We start from the raw sequence: 24,919 nt of genomic DNA on the forward strand, positions 1-24,919 counted from the left end.
GATAGACCTCTCATACTAGCAACTTTTGAGGACGACCTATTTCTGACAGGTGCAGACCCTCTCATTTGCAAAAGTAAGAGGGAGTTGGATTCCGAATGTGGAATGGTAAACTGCAAGCCCGTGACTACCTCGAGGATCTTAACTTTCAAAAGTTATATGGTGGTGATGCCGGACCAGATTTGGGAAATGCCTCTGAGTTTCATAAACTCATTCACGTTGATGTTCTTCGCGAACTTCCGTCCGGACTTATGATTTGTAGTTAGTATGATGAGCTCATATATGGTTGACTGGATTGGTGCCAAGAATCTTCTGAGATGTCTTCGGGGCACAATCTCTCATGGATTGAGATACATTGTCGGAAATATGAAGCTGCATGATTGTTTGAATGCTGACTAGGCAGGCAATGTGGAGGATCTCAAGAGCACTTCTGAGTGTTGATTCTCTTTGGTTTCTACTCGATATCCTGGATGAGCAGGAAACAGAAGACGGTTGCTTTGAGCACTGCTGAGACTGAATACATAGCTACAAGTATGACCTCATGTGAAGCTGCCTGGTTGTTGGAGCTCTTCGGTGAGTTATTTGTACAAATGATGGATACCACCGTGATCCTCTGTGTCAACCAGGGGGGGATTCTATTGTTGAGGAATTTCGTACTCTATGATTGCTCCAGCAGATAAACATCAGATACTACCTTATCAGGGATATGGTACGTCGATGAGCGAGGATGCTCCATCACAATGAGACTGATGTACAAGCCGCAGACATTTTGTCAAAGCCTCGGGGAAAGGTCAAATTTGTGACTTTACCGAACAACTTGGAGTCGTTGAGAGACCCTCTTATGAGGATCCTGCATGTTGCATGCATTGAGCTCTGGGATCTCCGGGGGACTTGGGGTACTTACTGGAGCAACACACAACCATAGGGCGACTCACCCTCCCCTAATGGTGCACTGTGTACAGGGTGAATGGCTTAGCCTTCCGCTGTGATACCCCGAGGCGACGTAGGGACAAGATGAATGGTTCTTCTGTCGAGGCATCCTACCCATGCAGTCTAGGACTCATGGGAAGTACCTCTCATCTGGCCAATGAGCAGGGAAATGGGGTTAGGGACCATAGTAGTACTATTGATAGACGCATCGTTGTATCTACCGTACTCCCTATGCTAGGATGACCTCCATTGATCTAGGATCAATATGAGTGGTTTAAGACACTCTCTTGTGATATTGATCTGGAATCAATGAAACTGACTTCGGGTCAGTGAGAGTGGTATGACACGCTCTCTTCATATGGAACTGACTTCGGGTCAGTAGAGAATGGTATGAGACATTCTCGATCAATTCTTCTTCATGGTTCAACAGAGCAGAGCAGAGGAGAGCTCAGCAAAGCAAAGCAAAGCTCAGCACTAAGCAAAGCAGAGTAAAGCAGAGTAGAGCAGACCAGTACAAGGCACTGATGACAGAGATAGTACAGTCGGACATATGGATCAACGGATGGAGTTCTCCCTAGTTGAGAGGGAGTGTTAAAATTGGCAACTAGGGCCAAACTCCATGTAGGTCATCTTATATATGGCAACTGATATTTTTCTTGGATCCCTCTCATCGCGAGGTGTAGGATTGATCTAAAGATCATCCAATTCCGATATGTATTCATGGAGTTATGAATTTAATTGTGTTATAATACAATTCGTCAAGGTCGAACAGCAACCAAACTGCCCCCACTTGTGCTCAACGTTTTAGTATTAATAGAGATAGCCTTCAAATCATTTTGACACACTCACACTCTTGTGATCTCTCTCTTCATTATGTTTTGGGTTTTGATGAAGGAGAGATCTAGAGGGAGTGCCCTAGGCTAAACGTTGCCCTGATGAAGAAGCCCTAAACACAGTCTAAGAGCAACCCTAAACATTGTCAAAAGGCAACCCTAGACGCAGTCTAAGAGAGGCCCTAAACGTTGTCAAAAGGTTGCCCTCGATGCAGTCTAAGAAAGGCCCTAACAATGTCCAAAAGGCTAAGAAAGGCCCTAATGTTGTCCAAAAGGCAACCCTATCCACAGTCTAAGAGAGGCCCTAACGCTGTCCAAAAGGCAGCCCTTAATGCAGTCTAAGAGCAGCCCTAAACGTTGTCTAAAGGGCAGCCCTAAACGTTGTCTAAAGGCAGCCCTAAAGCAGTCTAAAGGGAGCCCTAATGCTAACCTATGGTGCCCTAGATGCAGACATAATACGGCTGAAAAGGTGGGCTGTAGGTGACCCTCAAAACATGGACAACATGAGAATTTGAGGACTCAAACATGCCCAAGACAACAATGCTAATAAATGGGACAGCTGGGCTACATGGTGCTGCTAAGACACATGGGACAGCAGCAAGTATGGAAAGGCTAAGGGGACAGCATCAAGGTATAGCATGATTGTTAGGGACAGCAGCTACACCTATATATCTAGGCAGCAGTGGCAAGGGACAGCTGTATAGTAAATGGGACAGCAAAGGAATGCTCAGACAAGCATGGCAGGCATGGACAACATGGCAAGCATGGTGCTACAAGCAAATGAGACATGTTGTGTGTCAATGTGGTTCAGCATACCACTTGGGACAGTTGTGTGGCAACATGATCAGCTTCAGAACAATGATGGGACAGCAGCATGTTGGGACAAATCTATGATGGGACAACAATGACATTGTGCAGCAATGGCACAATGGGATAGCAACAACAGCAAGGTGCAGCAAGTACATGGTGCAGCTAGGTGCAGCAATAGTACTTGGGACAGCAATGATGCTTGGTGCAATAAGTACATGGTACAGTCATGATTGGTGAAGCATGATGAGATGCAACATAGTGATGATGGGTGCAGCACAGTGAGGTGCAGCATGATGACGAGATTCAGCACAATGATAGGTGGAGTCACCTTGGAGAATCAATTGAAGTAGCATGTCTTCAACTGATCTCACGTATCATCTTCTTAGAGATGATCTATGCTCTTATCTAGATAAGTCAAAATGTTGACTTCTATTGTAAATGTACGATCTCTCTCTCTCTCTCTCTCTCTCTCTCTCTCTCTCTCTCTCTCTTTGTTGAACTATTGAAGAACATATAAGAAGAATTGATCAAGGGTTTCCCCACATAGGGGTTTGTCCCTGGCTAGCGCCACATCTTGTGTCCTCTTATCTTGGCTTGTCTTCTGCGATTTATGTTTATGTTATATCTGCAATTTACTTTAATGCTGATGTGATTGCTCATCTGGAAAAGATATTGATCTAACTGTGAAAATTGAAATAAATTTCTCTAAGCATAGAACATACGAAAAATTAACAGATTTCCTCTTGTCAATATGTGAATCATGCCTTCATGCATCTTTCCAAAGGAAGAGATCCCTTTTCTTCGATCATGCTCATGAGGTAGAGCATTCACTCAAGCTATCTGCAGCTATATGATGACATGACTTAATCTATCAAATATATACATACCTCGTTTCTCCTTTAGGTCATCTAGACTTCCTTCAACAACTTCATTTCCTTGCTTGAAAGTACTCCAATCATGTTGCAATGCTTTGTCATCATACCATCATCTTTTCACACAAAGTGGAATGTGCACCATCCATCAACGAGACACTTGCTTCTTTCTAGTAGAGGTGAAGCTTCTAATGAAGATTCCAACAAAGGATCTTGATTATCCTCATCCAACAAATGCTCCTTTCTATAGATGATGATGCATGGTGAACTATTTCTATCCTTTATCATGGTAGATGACTTTCTTCTACCCATAAGTACTACTTATGCTTTCAACAAGGTAAACAAGAGCTACGTTCTTTCTATGATGATTGTTACAACCTTGTAGACTTCCACTTGAGCTATCCTAATGATGTCATGAGTTCTTACTTCAAAAGTTCAGTTATATGACGTCATCTTCTAATATGATGCATCCTATCATAATGCTTCCTAGCATGATAGGTATTATTTACAAAACTGAAAAGAACTAAGCGACAGAGATTATCTCAATCATAGTAAAGATCTCACACTTCCTCCTCCTTTGATTTCCTCTTTTCAGGTTCTTCCACTTCTTTGGTGATATGGGATTCATTCCTTTCTTTCCTTTTCTTGTTGTCCTTATTGATTTTAGGACAATCTCTCTTTAAGTGCCCATATTCCTGACAATCTATCTTGGAGGACCTCTAGAGAAAACCCTAACGCAAATATGGGCAAGAGATCTAAGTCTTTTGATGGCTAAAACATGAGATAAATGATGCCCTAGGTGACCTATGGAGGCTAGCCCTAGAAAGAGAAAGAGAGGTGAGACAAATAAGCTTTGAAAGTGACCACCTATGGAAGGATTAGTGCCTTGTCCTTTAGGAGAGATGGAGTCAAGGAGAATTTATTATTTAGAAAGAATTCGCCCAATCAAGGAGGTCTTCAAGAAACTTCGCATGGCATTAGGGCATGAGAGCAGATACCTCAAGGACTTTATACTTCGATTTGCAATAATTAATGACTTATCGAGATGTATTTAGCACAAATTATCTTTAGGAACATTCACCCATTCATACATAGCCGTTGACATGATGCAAAGCAAATAAAAATCAAAATTTCCACCAAATTTGTATAGGAAAGCAGTAAATTTCATACTTGTATAGCAAAAATCCCAGCAACATTCATGTGACAGAGTAAATAACAAGAATAATCATGAAAAAGAGCAATTACATGTACAAAAGGGTATATTCAATCATCAAATTATGTCAATAATGAATCTCCAAGACAAAAGACATAGATCCAAACATCAAAATTCATCCATATGATCCAAACTCGTCCTCCAAAAGGGATAGCGAAAATCTCATAAGAGCTAATAACCCAATCCAAATGATGATGAATGAGAGAGAATGCCTCTCTTCTATTTATACAATCCTCTAAGGGATTTGAGTGTCCTAATTTGGACTAATAATGCCCCTAACATAAAATAATATGTATAATAATAATATTTTTGGTGACAAGCCCACCAAATAGCCCAATAACATAAAGATCAGCCTCTCAAGAGGACAGAATGATCAACATAATGAGTCGTTGGGCATTTGAAGAGCCCTAATGAAGTCCAAAAGGTGTCATGATGTGAAAATGGACACCCAACATAGTAGACAAAGGGTTGACCCCTTGTTTTCCAAGCAAGAACCTGTGGTGCTCCCAAGTAGGGATGGGGCACAAGGACATCCTCATGGGTCTCCAAGTGGATCGAAAATGCCTGTAGACCATCAGTAACGGCGAGGATGACAACATAAGCCCTCCCTCTACAGCAGGAGACATCCTCTGGACCCTAGAACATCTGCCAAGTGTATGGTGCAAGTGTGAAGTCTGTTGGGCATGGTGAACCAAGTGCATCATCCTCATCTCAAAGGTGGAACACGAGCAATCAATGAGTGGTACTAGGGATCCATGAAGTACTCTCTATTATAGTGGAGGCCCATGGCTTTCAACGCTTAGCCTACAAGTACTAATGTGGCCCTCTGGAGGGCGAGGACCCCGTATAGGGAGACCAAGCCCCAAATGGAGACCCACCTGCAATCCTGCATAAGATCCAAGACATCCCCTTGCCCTCCAATACAACGAAGCATTAGAATAATCAAGTAAAAGAGCTTACAAATCATGGAATCAATGGGGCACTTCATGGTGGCATGCCCTTCCATAGTGGGCTTTGGCATGTACAAGTGTCTCCAAGCTCAATAAGGGGTTAGCCAAGGACCCTGTTAAGTGGCTTCATCCTTTAAAGAGGGTGACATGTCCATGGTACATCCTTCAAATGTTAAGTGTCAAATGATAAAGTAATGGAACAGAGTGGGGATCAGGGGGATCATCCAAACCACGTGTTATGGTACATGGGTAGCTATAATAAGGGAAGCCCACACCTTGGTATATGAGTGTAGGAGGGAGAAAATCATGATACATGAGTTACCACGGCCTTTGTTTTTCCACACTTCTTCACATGCCTTTTGCCTTTGATTGATTTTTCTTCATAATTACTCAGGGCTCCAGGGGATGAGAGCACGTTGTGTAATATATAGCAGTGGATACCCCCTAAAGGGGGGCAGTTCATCGCCCACTAGGGGTTGGGACAATCATGGGTTCCTTAATGATGGAGGGGGCTCATCTAGGGGCCATAGGAACCAAGGTGATGGTCATGGATAAGGGGTAGAGTTCAAATTTGGCTTTTGCCCACGTGCTAAACTTGTATGTCTCGACCATCTTTTGCATTTTATGGTAAATTTCCTCTTGAGAATGGCCAAATTATGCTCTCTTTTTTTCTTTTTAGCTACATCAACCTCCGGGCATCGCTCCAGGCCCGACCCAAGGTGTGGACAAGGGAAACAGAAGGTTAACCCTATGTGGACCAGTGGACACATGTGGACCCAGATGGGAGAAGAGATGAATTGGGCTAAAATGAGTGGAAGTGAGTGATGTATATGGTGTCGGGAAGTGGGACCATGCAACCAAAAAATTAGGGTTTCACATGTAGTGCCACCCCTAAATCTAATGGCCAGTAAAGGAGATCCTACGAGACTAGGATACAAGGCTAACCATGAAATCAAGCAGTGGAGACAAGAGTACAAACCTAGCCCACTCTTTCCACTGAATCCCCCCCTCAATCCATGCCCCAAAGTGCCCATGACAAGTAAGGAAAATTACTCGACTATACCAATGAAAAGCCATACCTTCAGGGTTGGGAGGCCCACCTGCAAACATACAATCATAACAAGTGGGCGAGGCACCACATGGCTAGCTCAAGTGCCGAAAATAATGGCACATCGAGCTATCTAGTGGCTGCAAGGGGTTGTTGGCTGTCGACTGAGGACCATCTAGCAGAAAAAAATTTCTCCTATATACACTACCCACAAGAGTTAGGTAACATCTAGCTCCAACTAGGGCATGAGCTCTCGGAGAGGTGCATGAAGCTACTCAAACAGCAGGTCATGAGAACACCAGCAACCTCTTGGTACCGTAAACCTGTTACCTGCACATATCAAAGACCAAGCACACGGACCAACATGTTTTTTGTGATGTCTTATGATCACTCATGCTTAGTATTAGACCATAAAAATCAACAAGAAAACAAAATGCAAATTTAATCTAAATGCAACTAATCCATCATGAAAATATCACATGTTGTTAGTTCTAATGAAAAAAAATGAGCATGTAATGCATCCTGCCCTAACATGTATGTTACATCACCCAAATACTCAATGTAAGCATAGACCCAATGTAACTAACATATCATCGAGTCAATATGGAAGCAACTTCCCTTATGCTCACTCATGCAATGGATCCAAAGGCAGGGGTAGGAATGACAACATGGAAGGTCACAAGGGCGGGTTTCAAAAGAATGAAGTGACCACGCATGGAGTATCATGGGGAAAGAGGGGGCCAAGGTATGCAATATTTTCCATAGGATCCTTTCTTTTAACCAAAAGATAGAGATATCAAAAATTAAGCTCATAAACCTCTGATGGATAGCAACCTCAATCATATCATCCTCATTATGGTCCCCATCATTAATATCATCCTTTATGACCACCACATGGTCATGACTGGGAGGAAAGGGAGATCGATGACAAGGGGAGATACAATACACAGGTTGCTCATGCTAATCATATTCATAATCCTGAAGGTATGAGGGGGAAGGAGGGATACATCTGAAGGAGCCCTAATATTTTAAGGTATCCTACAAGGTCTCCAAGGACAGCAAAGAAGGATCTCCTTATAACAAAGAAGAGGAGCCCTAATATTCTAAGGTATCCTAACCTAGAAGACTAGAAGACAAAGCATCGGGAGAAGTACTGGAAGATGTGTCGGAAGAGACAGCGCAGAAAGAGGAAGGATTTGACTCATGCTTGGAGGAGATCTTAGTCAAGGGTCTAGGGTTTAGCAACTGTTCAAATAAGAAGCTTCAATAAGAGAAAACTTACAAAGGGTTTCCCTCTCAAGAATGGAGAGGGTTTGTCCCTAGCAGAGAACTAAATTCTGTGTTCTTGTTATTTTGCTTTGGTAGCAGTTTGATGAAGCACACACATATGCACTAATAAGACGAAGAAGAAGTATCATCTAACTAAGAAAACTAAAAAGACTTCACAATGTTATCAAGTCTCAGAGAATCATCACAACACTAATTTGCCCTAGACTCTCTAACATGAAATTCCTCTCTTCTTATAGAACTTCAATTGACGAATCCCAAGACCAAGTCAAATCTTTCCTTCTTGACGAGCTTTCCTTCCCGCAATTCCTTAGCAACTTCGCAAATTTCGACTTCCAGCAAATTCTTCTACAACTTCCACCCCCCAGCAAAATCTTCTACAACTTCCACCCACCCAGCAAAATCTTCTGCAATTTCGACCTCCAGTAGATTCCTCTGCAAAAAACCCTAGATCTTGCACATGAGAATATTATGGTAGATTCTTCCTCCTTTTCTCTTCGCTTGAGTTGATTCTCTCTCCTAGACAACTCGGCTTGCAAGTGTACTTCTTGATGCCCTAACCTGACTTCTGCAACTTGGTCTTTTATGTTGCAAAAGATGCCTTGATTTCTTCGCACTTGTGGCGAGTAATAGCCCAAAAACAGTCCAAAATTCTCGATCTTCTTTTCTTCTTGTTGTCCTTCTATTCTTCGCACCTTTTCCTCTTCCTTGATCGAACTTGTGTGTGTCAGAGTGAGTTCTCCAAGTGAGGTCGAAGCCTCTCTTATACATAGGTCTCCTACTAGGTTGAATTGCTTCTTTTAGGCCGACTTGTACACTTGTAAAGGTCCACTTGATCTTTGCACCATGACGAGGTCTTGGAAGGTCTTTTGACTCTATTTTGACTCAAATAAAGTTTCTTTACAATATGTAACATGCCCAAATGGGTCTTCAATACATGACAATGACTCAATTGACTTGTAGACTAAATGACAAGCCCTAGAAGCACTCAATGGGTGCTTGACCTAAAAATAAATTTCCCTTGAGCGTGAAACCCATGCCTCAAGAACAACAATAATAAATTTATTTATATTTACATTGAATACATAAAATCATGATTACATATGTCATTATGAAGACCGAACCTACTTACATATTTCAACAAAATCTTGAGATCGAACAATGGGTGTTAGAATACCTCCAAGGAGATTCCAGTTTTTGCAAGGAGGTAGGAAACAAGAGAGAAGTAAATGTTCCATACAACCCATAACAGTATGACGTTGCAGACGTAAGAATCGATCCATTATGGGGACTGCTAAGGCCATGTTTCATGATCATGACTTGTCGATATTTCTCTCCACAAAAGCATACATAGTCTACATCCAAAACGTGTGTCCTCATGCAAGTCATTTCCACATTTTTTGTTGTGCAGTTTATATTTATATACATGTAGAGAAAAGAACTAAGTTGGAGCCCTTTAGCAAGAAGGGTCTATTTGTAGGTTACATTGAAATTTCACAGGACTATAGGATCTATATTCTAGCACAAAGGAAGACAATAATAAGTGAGGATGTAAATTCTGAGGAGGACCATGAATCCAAGAAGTCCAATGAGCCTATTCTAGCGACAAAGGATAAGGAGAAAGTATCTTCAAAGGTTGAGTTAGGGCCACAATAAACACTAGTTGGAGCCCTTTAGCAAGAAGGGTCTATTTGTAGGTTACAGTGAAATTTCACACGACTATAGGATCTATATTCTAGCACAAAGGAAGACAATAATAAGTGAGGATGTAAATTCTGAGGAGGACCATGAATCCAAGAAGTCCAATGAGCCTATTCTAGCGACAAAGGATAAGGAGAAAGTAACTTCAAAGGTTGAGTTAGGGCCACAATAAACACTAGTGGGCCTTGTTGAAGAATGTAACTAGGTTCAGTCTTCATAATTGTACTTGAGTCATAAAGAAATTATTATTATTATGACTTATTAAAGCATGGGTTTCATGCTTGGGTCATCATTTTATAGGTCAAAGTCCCCAATGAGGACTTCTAGGTTTTATATTGAATCATTAGAGTCATTGTCCATTTTATGCGACCCTTCTTGGGCTTTTGCATCATGTAAAAAGAATTATTGAGTCAAATAAGTCATTTAGGCCTCCTCCACCAAGTCGGCCTCAAACAGGGTAATTCCACCTCACCAGAAGCCTATATATTGGAGCAACTCGACTTCATTTGGAACACTCTCCCATCAAGTTCAATTTGCAGTAAAAAGTGCAGTAAACTGGTTGCAATAAAAGGTGTGAAGTTGTTGGAGAAGAAGGAAAGAAGTTGGAAGAAGGAAATCAAGTTTTTGGGTTACCTTTCTCCCACACATGTGAAGTTATTGCGCTGAAGTTGGGACCGAAATTCTCTCTCTATTTCAAGATCGAAATTCTGAAGCTGGGGGTCGAAAATTCTGCTTGAGTTACAGTAAACTGGATCGAAGTTTTTGGATGTTGATGCGCTGAAGTTGTTGCATCAAAGTCGAAGATGTGAAGCTACTGCATCAAGGTCGAAGATATGAAGTTGTTGCATCAAGGTCGAAGATATGAAGTTGTTGCATCAAGGTCGAAGTTGTGAAGCTACATCAAAGTTGAAGTTTTGGATTGAAGTTGCACTTTGAACGATTGTTACTTACAAGAAGGAAGGGTTGACTTGGTGGAGGAGGAAGGTTTGTTGGTCTAGGGTCTTGGTTGTCTCACTGTCATATGAATCTAATGAAGGAAGAGTTCTTGATTGGGTTTTCCCCTAGATAGGGATTTTGCCCTAGTTGTCCGCCTGCATCTGGTGTCCCTAATCTTCATGTTTTGTATTTGATAATTGCTTGATGAAACAAAGATAAAAGAAGAACATAAGAAAGTTAATAAGAACACGAAAAACTTTTTGCCTTTCTGATTTTCCAACATGGTATCAAAGCTAAGGTGAAGAAGAAGGAAAAAGGAAACTTGAAGATCTATTGAAAGGAGAATAAGGAAATCTCAAGAAGTTGAATAAGGGTCATCAAAGGAGATCATATAAGGAGAGAAGCCTATTATCTTCAAGAACCATGTCTAACTCAATAAAGGGAGAAAACAAATTAGAAGGAGAATCCAATTACAGAGCATGGAAAAATAGGATAGATCTCATCCTCGAGAAGAATAAAGTCTGGGATCTAGTCAAAGGAATAGTAAAGAAGCCTACAGATGAATTAAGTGAAGCAATGAAAGCAAAGTTCAGAGAAATAGAGATTTTGGCCATGAGCCTAATAGTGGATGGAATAAAGGATGACCTCATCCCATATATATCCATCATAGATTTCGCTCAAGAGATTTGGAAGGATACTCCTACATTCGAGGATGCATGCAGTCAAGAAGAAGTCAGAATATCTTTAGTAAGCAACAAGGACAGTGAAGAAGAGAAAATATCAATGCCTATTCCACTCATCACAATAATAAAGGAACCTTCAAGAAGTCCAAAGGGGTAAGGAAGAAGACAAACATATCGAAGAATGGATGTTACAATTGTCACAAGATGGGTCACTATAGATGTAATTATTCTGAGAATACAAGAAGAGATAGGTATCAAGCAAAAATTGCCAACGAAGGTTCACCAAACAAGAAAAAGATGGAAGAATCCGAAGTCAAAAACCTATTTGCTAGCGACTTTATACCTTACATATCCTTCTACTCTAAGTTTTGAATTGTTTTCCTTTATGCTTTGATTTCTAGTATTGAAGTCCAAAGGGGTAAGGAAGAAGACAGACATATCGAAGAATGAATGCTACAATTGTCACAAGATGGGTCACTATAGAAGTAATTATTTTGAGAATACAAGAAGAGATAGGTATCAAGCAAAAATTGCCAACGAAGGTTCACCAAACAAGAAAAAGATGGAAGAATCCGAAGTCAAAAACCTATTTGCTAGGGACTTTATCCCTTACATATCCTTCTACTCTAAGTTTTGAATTGTTTTCCTTTATGCTTTGATTTCTAGTATTTATAGGTTTAACATGCTTTGGAAAAACATTTTTGAATTGTTTTGATAAAGTTATAGGTATCCCTCGAGATTGGATTAAGAGGGAGCCCTCACCATTTTTCCAAAGATAAGTATCTTACTCCTTGTATTATCTTTTTATATTTGGTTTCCCTCTCTTATCTAGATGTGTTTGTATTAGATGCTAATAACATTTCTTTTATATTTTTCCTTGTTTAGGAAAGTTTGTTGATCTGCTCAAGGGTTGTGGAGGAGACCTCACAAAGCAAAAGTCCTATTGCAAGAGAAGTTCTTCAAGAATTGATGTCCTACAAGGTTTGTCAAGAAAACAACTCAAAGGTATGTCTTAGACCATAAGCTTCATGATAAAGGTATATTCATTCCTTTTAATAATTTGTTCTACATTACTAACATTGTTATGTCTAGGACCTTTGAATCATAAAGATTCTTATTTGGGTGATTAATCATTAGATTGAATCTACCCTCTTTATACATTTAATCATTCTTGTGGAACCCTAAAAAAGGTTCTCTGTAAAACCCTAACCTAAGGGTATGTTGATGCTAATGTGAAATCCCTAGTCTACTTAGGGTTATTGATGAAATCTAGAAAATATTATCCTTTTGATGTTTGGGGTTTTGATGTTAATGTCATTGTTATGGAAACCCTAGTCCTTTACGGTTTGATGAAATCTAGAAAATATTATCCTTTTGATGTTTGGGGTTTTGATGTTAATGTCATTGTTATGGAAACCCTAGTCCTTTACGGTTGGATGGTAATATCTATTAAAATCCTAGACTTTTAAAGCTTTTGGTAAATTAGGGTTTATGAGCAAAACCCTTATATAGCTAGAGTAAGCTCCTAGGAATGAAACCCTAGGTGAATGTTTTTCAGTTTGATCAAAACCCTAACCTGATCAAGTTTGTTATATGTCTAACTTTTATTGATATTTGTGTCTTGGGTTTACCTAATAGATATTATTGTGATATGCTTATGCATGATTATGAAATCCTAGATATGTATATGTGCTAACCTACTCATTGATGCTCATAGTTCTAGGGTTTGTAACTAAGCCCTAGTAGAAGTTTGATATTCTAGGATATGGTGATATTGTTTCCATTATGATGATAAAATCTAGGGTTTACAACAAACCCTAGTAGAAGTTGATCATATTGTTGAAACCTTAGATTGTGCTATGATTGATGACATCTAAGGCTTAGTGTCTCAAAGATGGAATCTAGGGTTTGCATTAAATCCTAGTAGAAGTCTAACATATGAATTCTAAAATTGTTGGATGCATTGTAGAACTATACTTGTTTGAATTGCTTCTAGGGTTTGCAATATATTATAGTAGAGTATGTCATATCTCTGAAAGAAATATTGAGGCCCTAGATATAATGAGACTGATATCTTGATTAAGTTATTGATGTGATCTAGGGTTTGTAACAAAACCTGAGCAAGAAGTTGAAGTATAGAAGTATGTGTCTCTTGCTGATTATGAACCTAACTAAGTTCAGGTATTTGATGTCTAAAGTCTCCATTATTGTATGATTCTGATATAGTTAACTTCATGCTTCTATATGTGTATTTGGTTGTACTTGTTGTCTAAGTTGTGCAGGTACATAATCTTCAAGATGTTGAAGATATTCATAAGAAAAGTTGACTTGATTAGCAAGCATGATGAAGGAAGTTATATGAATGATGATGATCAAGATGACTCTGATAAGAAGGATGGAAGCCATAAAAGATTCTCCAATGTCATGGAAAGTAGTTGATCTCCCTAAGTTAAGAGGGAGCCTGGATAAAAGAAAGGGTATATCTCCCAAGTTAAGATATTTAGGTGTTGCTAAAAGAAGGAAAGCATGATCTTGTTGTAGAATATGTTGTTGCATGTGAAGTAGGAAAGGAAGTTGTATGATTGAGGAAACTTCTGTCAAGATTTGTTTGGGAAGCCTCTAAGTCCTATTGTGATAAATTGTGAAGCAACATCAAGATGTTTGAAGACCTCGAAGGTTTGTGTTTACTTATGTGTATTTGAAAGGTTGTTAGGGTCGTGTTTGTATAGGTAAATCTCTCGAAGTTTTGGAAGCATGTTTTACATGCTTGATGTTACCGATCTGTTTAATCGGGAGAGATTTGTTATCGATTTGAAAAATCGGGAGTGTTGAGGCTTTGTGTGTAATACACATTGCCCGGGAGGACATCTGGTCAGCATGTGCGTTAATAATACACATTGCCTGGGAGGACATCTGGTTGGCCTGAGTGTTGATGTCTAGTTAGCAAAGTAGGGAGGGTGGTGTTGGTCATAAAGCTTTGACCTTGCATTACGCACCTAGTTCCATAGGTTGATGGTTAGCAAGTAAGCCTGATGGTACCTAGAGTGGCTGAAAGCTTTAGTCCATCTTAGTCCCACCCGGATAGATTTCCCTAGTCAGGAATCTAGTCTGTGGCACCGTGAGTGCCTAAACTCTTCGTAGTTCATTTTGAGATCTTCCATGTACCTCTATAGATATATGTAATTATGAATACCTCCCTAATTAAGAGGGAGTGGTTTGATCTTCATAATTTTAATTGAGTCATAACGAAATGTATTTATCAAAAGAAAGAAAAAGAAATTTGTATTATTATTATTATGACTTATTAAAGCATGGGTTTCATGCTTGGGTCATCATTTTATAGGTCAAATTCCCCATTGAGGACTTCTAGGTTTTATATTGAATCATTAGAGTCATTGTCCATTTTATAAGACCCTTCTTGGGCTTTTGTATCATGTAAAAAGAATTATTATTGAGTCAAATAAGTCATTTAGGCCTCCTCCACCAAGTCAGCCTCAAGAAGATCAAGTCGGTCTCAAATAAGGTAATTCCACCTCACCAGAAGCCTATATGTTGGAGCAACTCGACTTCATTTGGAACACTCTCTCATCAAGTTAGATTTGCAGTAAAAAGTGCAGTAAACTAGTTGCAATAAAAGGTGCGGAGTTGCTAGAGAAGAAGGAAAGAAGTTGGAAGAAGGAAATTGAGTTTTTGGGTTACCTTTCTCTCACACATGCAAAGTTATTGAGCTGAAGTTGGGACCAAAATTCTCTCTCTATTGCAAGATCGTTGTTCTAAAGTTGGGGGTCGCAAATTTTGTTGCAATTGCAGTAAACTAGATCGAAGTTTATGGATGTTGTTGCGCTAAAGTTGTTGCATCAAGGTCAAAGATGTGAACCTACTGCATCAAGGTCGAAGATGTGAACCTGCTGCATCAAGGTCAAAGATAGTTGCTGCATCAAGGTCAAAGATATGAAGTTGCATCAAAGTCGGAGTTCTAGATTGAAGTTGCACTTTGAAGGGCTAATACTTACAGGAAGGAAGGGTTGACTTGGTGGAGGAGGAAGGTTTGTTGGTCTAGGGTCTTGGATGTCTCACTGTCATATGAATCTACTAAAGGAAGACTTCTTGACTGGGTTTTCCCCTAGATGAGGATTTTTGCCCTGCCTGTCCGCCTACATCTAATGTCCGTGATCTTCATGGTTTGTATTTGATAATTACTTGATGAAACAAAGAAAAAAGAAGAACATAAGAAAGTTAATAAGAACACAAGGATATCACAAGTAATTATCACCATAAGAAAAACTTTTTGCCTTTCCGATTTTCCAACAAGCCCCAATACAAGACAACAACCTTCATGTGAGAATGAGAAGACATTAGCACCTTCCAATTTTGTCAAGAAACCTCGATGGCTCACTCAAACATTGAGAGCCATGAGCATTTTAAGACTCCTAAGACAACATTAAGGGAGAACAAATGTCCAAAGAAGTTTCCAAACTACATGGCATAAATGACCAACATCATAGATTCAAAGACTTTTATCTTTCAAGAGGCAACAAACCAAAAGATTTGGTGGCATGACATGGAGGAGTACACCTACATCATGAAAAATGTTGTGTAGTACCATCACCAAAGCGAAAATCGGTAGTGAGTTCCAAGTGACTCTACAAAATTAGGCAGGCTACAAGTGGCAACATTGGGAAGCTCAAAGATAGGTTTGTGGCAAGAGAGTTCCCCAAAGAGTCCAGGGAGCGAACTATGAAGAGACATTTGCTCCAATCACTAAGTACACTTCCATTGCAGCACTTATGTCTTTAGTTTCATTTATGAGATGGAGGATACATTGAATGGATGTGAAAACAACCTTCCTTAATGGAACAATTGGGAAGAAGTGTAAATAGAGCAACCTCATAGTTTTGAACTAAATGGGAAGGAGTCCCATGTTTGCAAGCTTAAGGCATTGTATGGACTCAAGCAAGCACCAAGAGCATGTTATTCCAAGATTGTCAAATATTTGCAAAATGTGGGCTTCACCAAAAGTGAAGCAAATCCTAATTTATATTATATATTTGTTGGGATTGATATACTTATTTTGATGTTGTATGGATACGACTTCTTTCTTACAAGTATAGAGAATCTCATTGCAAGGTACAAAGCAAATATGAAAATTGAGTTTAAGATGAAGGATAATAGCATGATGCATTACTTCTTGGATTTGAAAGTTCAATAGAAACAAGAGGAGCTTTTCCTTGGTTAAGGTAAGCATGCAATTGAGATCTTGAAGAGGTTTTGAATGGAGGATATTGACTGCCACCTCCATGATTACTAATATCATGAAGATGACAACTTCAAATTCAGAGTTGGAGGACCCCGCATTGTACAAACAATTGATATGTTCCTTGTGTTAAATTTGGCAACCAGGGCAAAACTTCATGTGGGTCATCTTATTCATGGCTAATAATATTTTTATTAGATTCCTCTCGTCGAGAGGTGTAGGATTGATATAAAGATCATCCAATTCCGATAAGTATTCATGGAGATATGAATTTATTTTGATTATGGAATTGGAATTATTATCAAGCCGACCTACAACTCATGTAGGCTCAGAAGCCCAACAGTGGCATCTATTCACCCACCAACGTTGTGTATAAATATAAGAGAACTTTTCCTCATTTAGACACACTCATCTCATCACATCTCTCTCTCTCTACTGCGCAAATATGAGTCTCTTCTCTACCGCGCTGAAATGGTTCTCTCTCTCTCACACATGTGAAGCCGGAAGCTGTTGAATTTGAAGCTGCAACTGCAGAAGTAAAGATTGACTTGCGTGGCCTAGAAGATCTCCTCTCTGGAACTGCGATGTAGGTTCATCTGAACCTCCTCTGAAAGCCGCAACTTTTGGTGGTGGAATGAAGTCAATCCAACAAACGGTTTGCAAGATATCGACTGCCCTAGTTTGAAGCCGGAAACTGCTGAAACTGAAGCTGCAACTGCAGAAGCAAAGATTGACTTGCGTGGCCTAAAAGATCTCCTCATCTAAACTGCGTTGTAGGTTCATCTGAACCTCCTCTGAAAGCCGCAACTTTTGGTGGTGGAATGAAGTCAATCTGACGAACGGTTTGCAAGATATCGACTACCCTAGTTTGAAGCCGGAAATTGCTGAAACTAAAGCTGCAACTGCAGAAGCAAAGATTGACTTGCGTGGCCTAGAAGATCTCCTCATCTGAACTGCGTTGTAGGTTCATCTGAACCTCCTCTGGAAGCCGAAACTTTTGGTGGTGGTATGAAGTCAATCCGACTGTCGGTTTGTGAGATATGGTCTACCCTAGTTTGATAATGAAGCCGCTAATGCTGATGCTACTGATCTAGGGTTTGCTACTGCTGATATGAATCAAATTTATTGTACTATTTCTCTCTGCTGAATTATTGAAGATAAAAGAAGATTTGATCAAAGGGTTTCCCCACACATTGTGGGGTTTGTCCCTGGCTAGCCGCCACATCTTGTGTCTCTTGCCTGGGCTTGTTTTCTGTCGATCGTTTAATGTTCTATCTGCACTTTACTTTATGTACATGTGATTGCTAATCGGTGGAATATAATAAGAAAAAGAAGTAAATTGTTATAAGCATAGAACATACTATATCTTAACACCTTGACATATTTCATCTACACCAAACCAAATATGTGTTACGTAGTGAACACCTTGAGCCAATTCATTGTGGAGCCGAGACAAAATCATTAGGTGGCAACAAAACATGTACCCAAATACTTGAGAGCCAAGTCACATAACACGATGACAAGGGACACAAAGGACGCAAAAAACTAGTGTCCAACACAAGGCACAGTGACCCCAAAAATAGGACACAAAGGACATGTTATGTGTATATGTATATGTATATGTGTCTCTCTATGTGTGTGTATAGACATATATTAAAAAATATAGCAAATTAGTAAATTAAACATACAAAAATTAAATATGAACAAAGATTCAAATTTCTTTACAATTTACAAACTAAAACATTTACAATTTTACATGATGATACAAATTCAATCATACAACTTTTGCTCCTGAACATGTTGTCTTGCTAAAACAATGGTTTTTTCAACATTTGAAGTTGTTGGTGTAGCCCCATTTCAAGCAAATAGGGCATTAGCAAACCCTAAAGAACATGAAGGAGGAGGGAAAAATCAATGGGTGCATTCCTCCCTTCTTTGACCTTTTCGAGCTGCCCTTGATGATGGAGCCATGATTTTTGTGAAATGAAGGAGACAATGGGCTATTGTAGGAAAATCTTGAAGATTGGTGGGAAAATCCACTTGTTTAGTACTTGAAATGCCTTCTAACACTGCACAATAACCCTTAACTAAACTCCAAAACATCTCACACCTCCAACCTAATGAGTGAAATGAGCTCAAAAGAAAGAGAAAACATGTGTTTATGGGTCGCAGGCCTCATTTAAGACAGAACAGAGAGGGAAATTGTCTAACACAAGTTCATGCCCTATGAAAAGGACACATGCCAAAAACATGTAACAAATGCGCTCACGTATCAATGTCTAGCATGTAGGATCTGAGACATGGGCCATGTTTGGACATGTCTTGTTACTCAGCTTAATGGCATAAAGGAATATCGCAAGTGATATCTTAGAGATGGTGAAGTGCAATTACAAGGATATACAAACTCAAGTTGGGCATGCAATGTCATAGACAAGAAGAGCACTTCAAGGTGTTTCTTTAGTGTGGGATCAATAATGATATCTCAATTCAAAAAGAAGCAAAATTCCATGGCACTTAGATTAGCCAAGGTAGAATACATGGCAACCAACACTATGATTATGAAGCCATCTAGCTTTGCAAGTTGCACATAGAGTTGCTTGATTAGAAGTTGGATTCCATGATGATAAACTATGATAATCAAATCTATATCAAACTCTTGAAAATCCAATACTTCATAGGAGATAGGATTTATAAGAGAGTAGTAAAATTCCAATATTTTACGTACCACAAATTAGCACGTAATTGAAATTCTGACCAACACTTGGCAAAAGAGAAGTTTGAAGCATTTTAAGACAAACATGGATTGGTGTCGAATTCCTTCCTAGCTAAGTGAGCATGTTGATGAGTGTGGCTTGGAAAAGAACTTGCACAAGTTTCAGTGTGAATGTGCAAGAAGTGGTTCGAGACATTTCAAAAGTAACCACTTAGAAAAGTGCGTCATTATTTCTATCTTGTAATTCACTTAGGAAAAAGTGAAATATCTTATGTTTTGCAGTTGACTTAGCCTAAGGAGTTTAATTTAATACATCAATGACTTAGATTTAATCATAGCCATACATCTCAAGGGAAGATTAGAGTTTTGGCAGATTGGAGTCTTTCAGTAAAGCATAAATAAGACAAGACAAATAAGGTAAATTATAAGTAAGCAGATCATGTGAGCAGGAAATCCAAAGAACGAGGAGGTCGTCATACAGTGAACATATGGCAAATGTACATTAGATCATGCAATGCCACACAACAGCAAATTCATACAACACAGATCCATACAGCATATCCATATAGTTGTTTTTGTCGATGTCCATGCAATCCATACAACTCTTCAACAGGCTATACAAATATGTTTTGTGGGCGATTTACCTGCTCATACAGTTGTTGATTTGGCAGTATGTGGAGGTTCCCTTGTCAGTTTTGATCTACAAAATGAGAAGTTGCATTGAAAGAGAAATCATTTGTCTATGTGTCCATTTCATTTATGCTTCCGCAATTTACTTTTCCAGCTATTGTGTGATTGATGTTATGTTCAAAAATTAGATTGCAACAGTTAAATAAATTCAACTTATTTTTTGCTTTGAAATAATAAGGATATCGGCCACCTAAGGTTATATATTTTAGTATTATCAAATGCCATTTAGGTTGTAAAGATTGTAAGGGACCCATACAAACTCCCAATGATGGTGGGGGCAATGTGCATGTAAATGGAGAGGTGAAAAGGGGGTATAAATGGTTGTATTCATCAACATTTTTGGGATTGATGCTTTATATAGGAAAGTTGTTTCTTAGCTTCATGAGTTCAATGGGGGTAAATCGTTTATTGTCAATGCAAATGAGGTCAAAGTGAGATAGAATTTGCTATCAAGAAAAACCAAGATATGATAGATTAGAATTTCTTATATTCTTTTCAAATCTTGAATTCAAATATGTAATATATGTGTACATACTATGCTAGGTGTAGGGTGGGAAAACTCTGTTGATAACAACCCTGAGCTACAATTATTCGTTAGTTGAATATTAAGCCAGCCTTGCTCCATGCTTTTGTAAGCAAAAGTGGAGCTCATTTTAGCATATAAACTCCAAAACACAGCATTGATTAACTAAGAAACGCCTTAATGATTTAGCGTTTGTAGATTATCATCTCAAACTCTGAATGAAGTTGAAAGAGGCGAACCTTTTAGGTCAAAATTTTATATTCAAGCTAAAACTTTTAAAAGCATTTTAGAATCAATCTAAATTGTATGTTGAAATATTTCATAACTCATTTCACATATCAAGTGGCACCAACTTTTAAGACATTGACATGGACAATGTTGATATCATTAGATTGGATTACAAAGCAGGACCTTGTAGCCTAGGCGAGATTATTTACAAAATATGAAATAATGTGGTTGGAGCAAAATACAAGTGAAGAGAAGGGGTGAAAGAGACTTTTGTTGAAGTTGTTTCTTAGGTTATATTTATTATATATTATCATAATTTGTCATACGATTTCATATTTGACTCTTGAGTATTAACTTGACTCATGAAATTGGACACACTAAACTTTGTTCATTTTGGTTCATAACTTCTTGTCATGGATCATACAATATACTTGAATGTGTTAATTTTGCAATCTTATTCACTTCATGTATAATATAAATATTAAATTTGATGCGAAAAAATAAATATATTTTTCTAGAAAACCTTTAGCTTTGTATTTTTCTATATGTTGAGTCATTGTTGGGTTGACTGCTGGGTGTTTGCTCAGCCACAAGTCAAGTTTGACTATAGGACCAAACGAGTCCCGAGTCCAGTCCAGTCTAGTCCAGTCCGATAACTTTGCAAATGACAGATGATACATAATTAACATTTCAAATCAGCCACAACAGTGCCAAATATGAGAAAATTGCAGACCTTTTATTCTATGCAAAGGTCAATTTGTCTTTTAAAGGGCAAGGTCACTTTAATAGATCAAAATGGATAGTGAACCTTGTTCACTACCACATCTTTCCTTAATTGATGAGTAATCACAAATTCCTTGGGAGTTTGATAATTCTAACACCTTAACTTTTCAGTCAGGAAGAGTTTGTCTCCAAGCATGAGTTGCAGCATAAATCCAACTGAGCAGTCATATTTATCAAACTTCTATGATTCTGCATGAAGATATTTGTTATTTCCATGTTACTGAGTGCTGATAATGATCAGTCCAGACAAATTTGTAACTTCCACAGTATGGTGGTCACAGTGGTGCAACTATACAACTACGCCAGAGTAACCATTAAAAAAAAGTCAAGCTATGGCCCTGATATTTCCTCTTGAAGTAAATCCCAGAATTCATTCAGAATTTTGAAGAATAGCACCTGGAATCCCGCAACCATGTGTACCATAGAATCTATAAAAATGTAACAACCTACATTCAATGTCTGCTTATCAAAATTGGGAAGATGACAATCTGAAAATGATGGCTTTCACACACTTCACAGGTTTGAAACTGACCCTCAGATACCATTTGTTAGATATGCTGAGTTTTGGGAGATGATTAGAAAGTATAAAATGCACTTAGATGCAAATAGTTACCAGACATTAAGAAACATGCTATGACAAGAACGTAAACAGCAGATAATAATAATTGAATCCAAAAGGTTACTAACAACCAGAAAACAGATTGAAAAGCAAGTGGAGAGAACACCTAAGAATGTTTGCCTTAAGTCATCTCCAAGAAGTGTTTCGAGACACAACACCTGGGGCATGGTTGAGCATTACAATGGGAGCATGGATAACGAGACAAGTCACACAAGTATCCATGTCACATGTCCTTCAACATTAACTAATCCTAAAAATTTACTCTAATCAAATTTGGGTTCTTAAAAGGCATAAATAAAATTTAATTAAATATCACAATGTAATTGGTCAATCAACATTAACATGAGCACAGTTATTGATACTTAAATTAAAAAGTGAAAGATAACAATTATAATTGCAATATAAGCTCCAGCAATTGTTGTAATGTTTCTGGGCATTTGGCTAGTTCCGTGCCAGCAGGTGCCTGGTGGTGAACCCCTCTAGGTGCACTAGTTTATGTCAACAGGTTTACCAGGGATTCTATCCATGAATGTTAGGAGGTATCCTTTGGGATCTGATTAAAGGAAAATAACTAAAAATATACTAAGAGAGCACACATTAAATGTGGCCATAAATATGCATCTTTCTCTATAGAAAAATGCGTGGTTGAAAAGTCCTGTCTGGAATTCGAAACGATAATAAATAGTCACAAGGTTCAAATATGTGCAAATGCAGGTATAGCCTAGATGTGTACAACTTTCTGCTCGCATGGAGCAATAAGTAGCTGGAAAACAAGCAAAATACCACAAACATGGAACTTTTCTACTGGTAATTTCTAACATGATTAAATTTACCAAATGCAGCCTCGAGTGGGCATAAATAACAACTAAAACTGTAAAAAAATGCGGCTACAGATATGTATGTGCCACCGCTCGTCGCGAAACAATCATTCTTTTGGAATCTGTGACAACATTAAAGTTATAAAACGAATATATGAGTAAGCGAGCGTAAAATAAAGGGCGAAAAAACCGTGGTTTTCTAGCCCTACCCACATTTTATTCTTCAGCAAGGGCTCGATCACGCCGATGGATAATAGGATTTAAGTAAATTTAAAAAGGAAACAAAAATTAAACTTCACTTCAATCGATTATAGGATGACTAAACAGAGTTCAAAGCAATCCATCACCGGCATTGTGGTTTATACACAAGGAATATGCCCAAGTCCAAAAACCCCCTGAAAGGAGGGGTAACAAAGAACGGAAGCGCGATGACTAAGACCTATGGGAAAATCCAATAAAGTGGAGGATCGACTCACACCCTGTGCCAAATCCTTCAAAGCATATACATGTATTGGTATAATCGAAGAATTAAATGGGACTTACTGTGTCTGGTGGATCGTAGGCTGCGGCCATGGTGATCCTGTTAGGGCCTTGAGCGTTCCTGACGCAGTTATACTGCCCAGGCGCCTTGCTTCTCTCCTGAGGCCAGCTGAAGCCATTGTTAGCAGATTCGTTCTCGTAACCAACTCAAGCAAAACAAGGTGTTTCAAAGGGTTTGAGACCCTCGCATAAGAGCTATATATGTCCGTCTCGGTAATGGAAAACAGTAATCTGCAACGGAGCATCAGAGCACAAGCAAGATTTTCATATGGGTTTAAAATTCCGTTACTAGACGATGACGTTAGCGTTAGTTGACGGCAAATATCGTTAATTAATGAATTTGAGGTAGACCTTGTAAAAATCATAAACTGCGGAACTTTTGGTGTTTAAATCTATTTGCACGTAGTTCCACTCGTGTTTGTTCTAAATGTTTGTTTAATTTAAAAGCAAAAATTATAGTTAATGTAAAAGTTACTATAATAAAGGGAAAACTTTCACTTCCAAGGTATAATAGGATATAATATTAGTCTGAACCTTTTTTAATGGAAAATAAAATAAATATAATGGGGAATTCATACTTTGCATTTGCCCCATTGGAAACTTCGAGCAAGAGAGAGGTAATAAACCCTTTTTCATCACCCCTCATGCCTCATTATTCCTTACATCATGGAATCATCAACGCATGGCATTGACCTCATTAAAATCCAATGTGAAAGTTCTTGTGATTATCCTTGATATTAATAGTTGTTATATCTTGTAATTAGACATTAATGAGGGCATGTATATTGGAGATCTCTTGGTTCTTGCCTCTCTCGACCAATTATGGCCTTGAGACTTGTAAGAGGATTGGCTTAGAGTTTTACTTTGTGTCACTTGAAAAGAGACACTCTCCATAGAACATTGATGTTGTTGAAGTTTGGTGAGAGAAGTTCATGAATTGAATAGTATTTGTTGATGTGGAAAAGAAGTAGTTGAGACTTGTGATCCAAGTGGATATTGGTGGCCACCTGCCTATTCCACCTAGACCTTCAATCGATTTCATATGTTTCCTTTATTATAGAAGCATTTACTATTTTTAGCAGTTTTTCGGGTCTTGAACTTCTGAAGTTGTTTTGACCCCCTAAACAGCGTTTTTTGGAGGTATGTAGCAAGATTGTAGCCAGCAGGGGCCTGACGCAAATCCTATAGTACTCGGATAGATATTTCCAATGAGGTGTCGTACACGTCAAACGAATATCATGTGACCAAGTTATGACCATGGGAAGTTGGTTGCCCAACTGACCCCAACTGGGCCCACAAACTCTTGGTGTTCCATCTCCTAGGGTTAGAGTTTTGGTTGTTTAAGGTTTTCCCTTGTTGTTCAATAATAAAAAGGCCCTTGAGCCTCATTTTAACACATTTTGGAGGCATGTAGTCGCCACATCTCTTCTTAGAGATAAGCTACGATGACTCGAGCTAGTTTATTTCCATTATATGTGTAAGCATATTTCA

The 24,919-nt window shown here is 38.8% G+C and overlaps 1 protein-coding gene across 1 annotated transcript in view; it reads right to left on the bottom strand.

Annotated features, from left to right (window-relative positions):
- ATP3 (gamma subunit of Mt ATP synthase) overlaps window positions 1-23,668 on the bottom strand; it is a 151,517-nt gene extending 127,849 nt beyond the window's left edge. Inside the window, exon 1 of the mRNA XM_089446478.1 lies at window positions 23,432-23,668. Coding sequence (XP_089302604.1) covers window positions 23,432-23,547 — 116 coding nt within the window. The 5' untranslated portion in view covers window positions 23,548-23,668. The remainder of the gene's footprint in view (window positions 1-23,431) is intronic.
- Window positions 23,669-24,919: the final 1,251 nt, after the last annotated feature.

This window comes from Pinus tabuliformis, chromosome X, assembly GCF_031772625.1.
Source record: "Pinus tabuliformis cultivar Carrire ecotype Pingquan chromosome X, CPIR1, whole genome shotgun sequence".
Taxonomy (NCBI): domain Eukaryota; kingdom Viridiplantae; phylum Streptophyta; class Pinopsida; order Pinales; family Pinaceae; genus Pinus; species Pinus tabuliformis.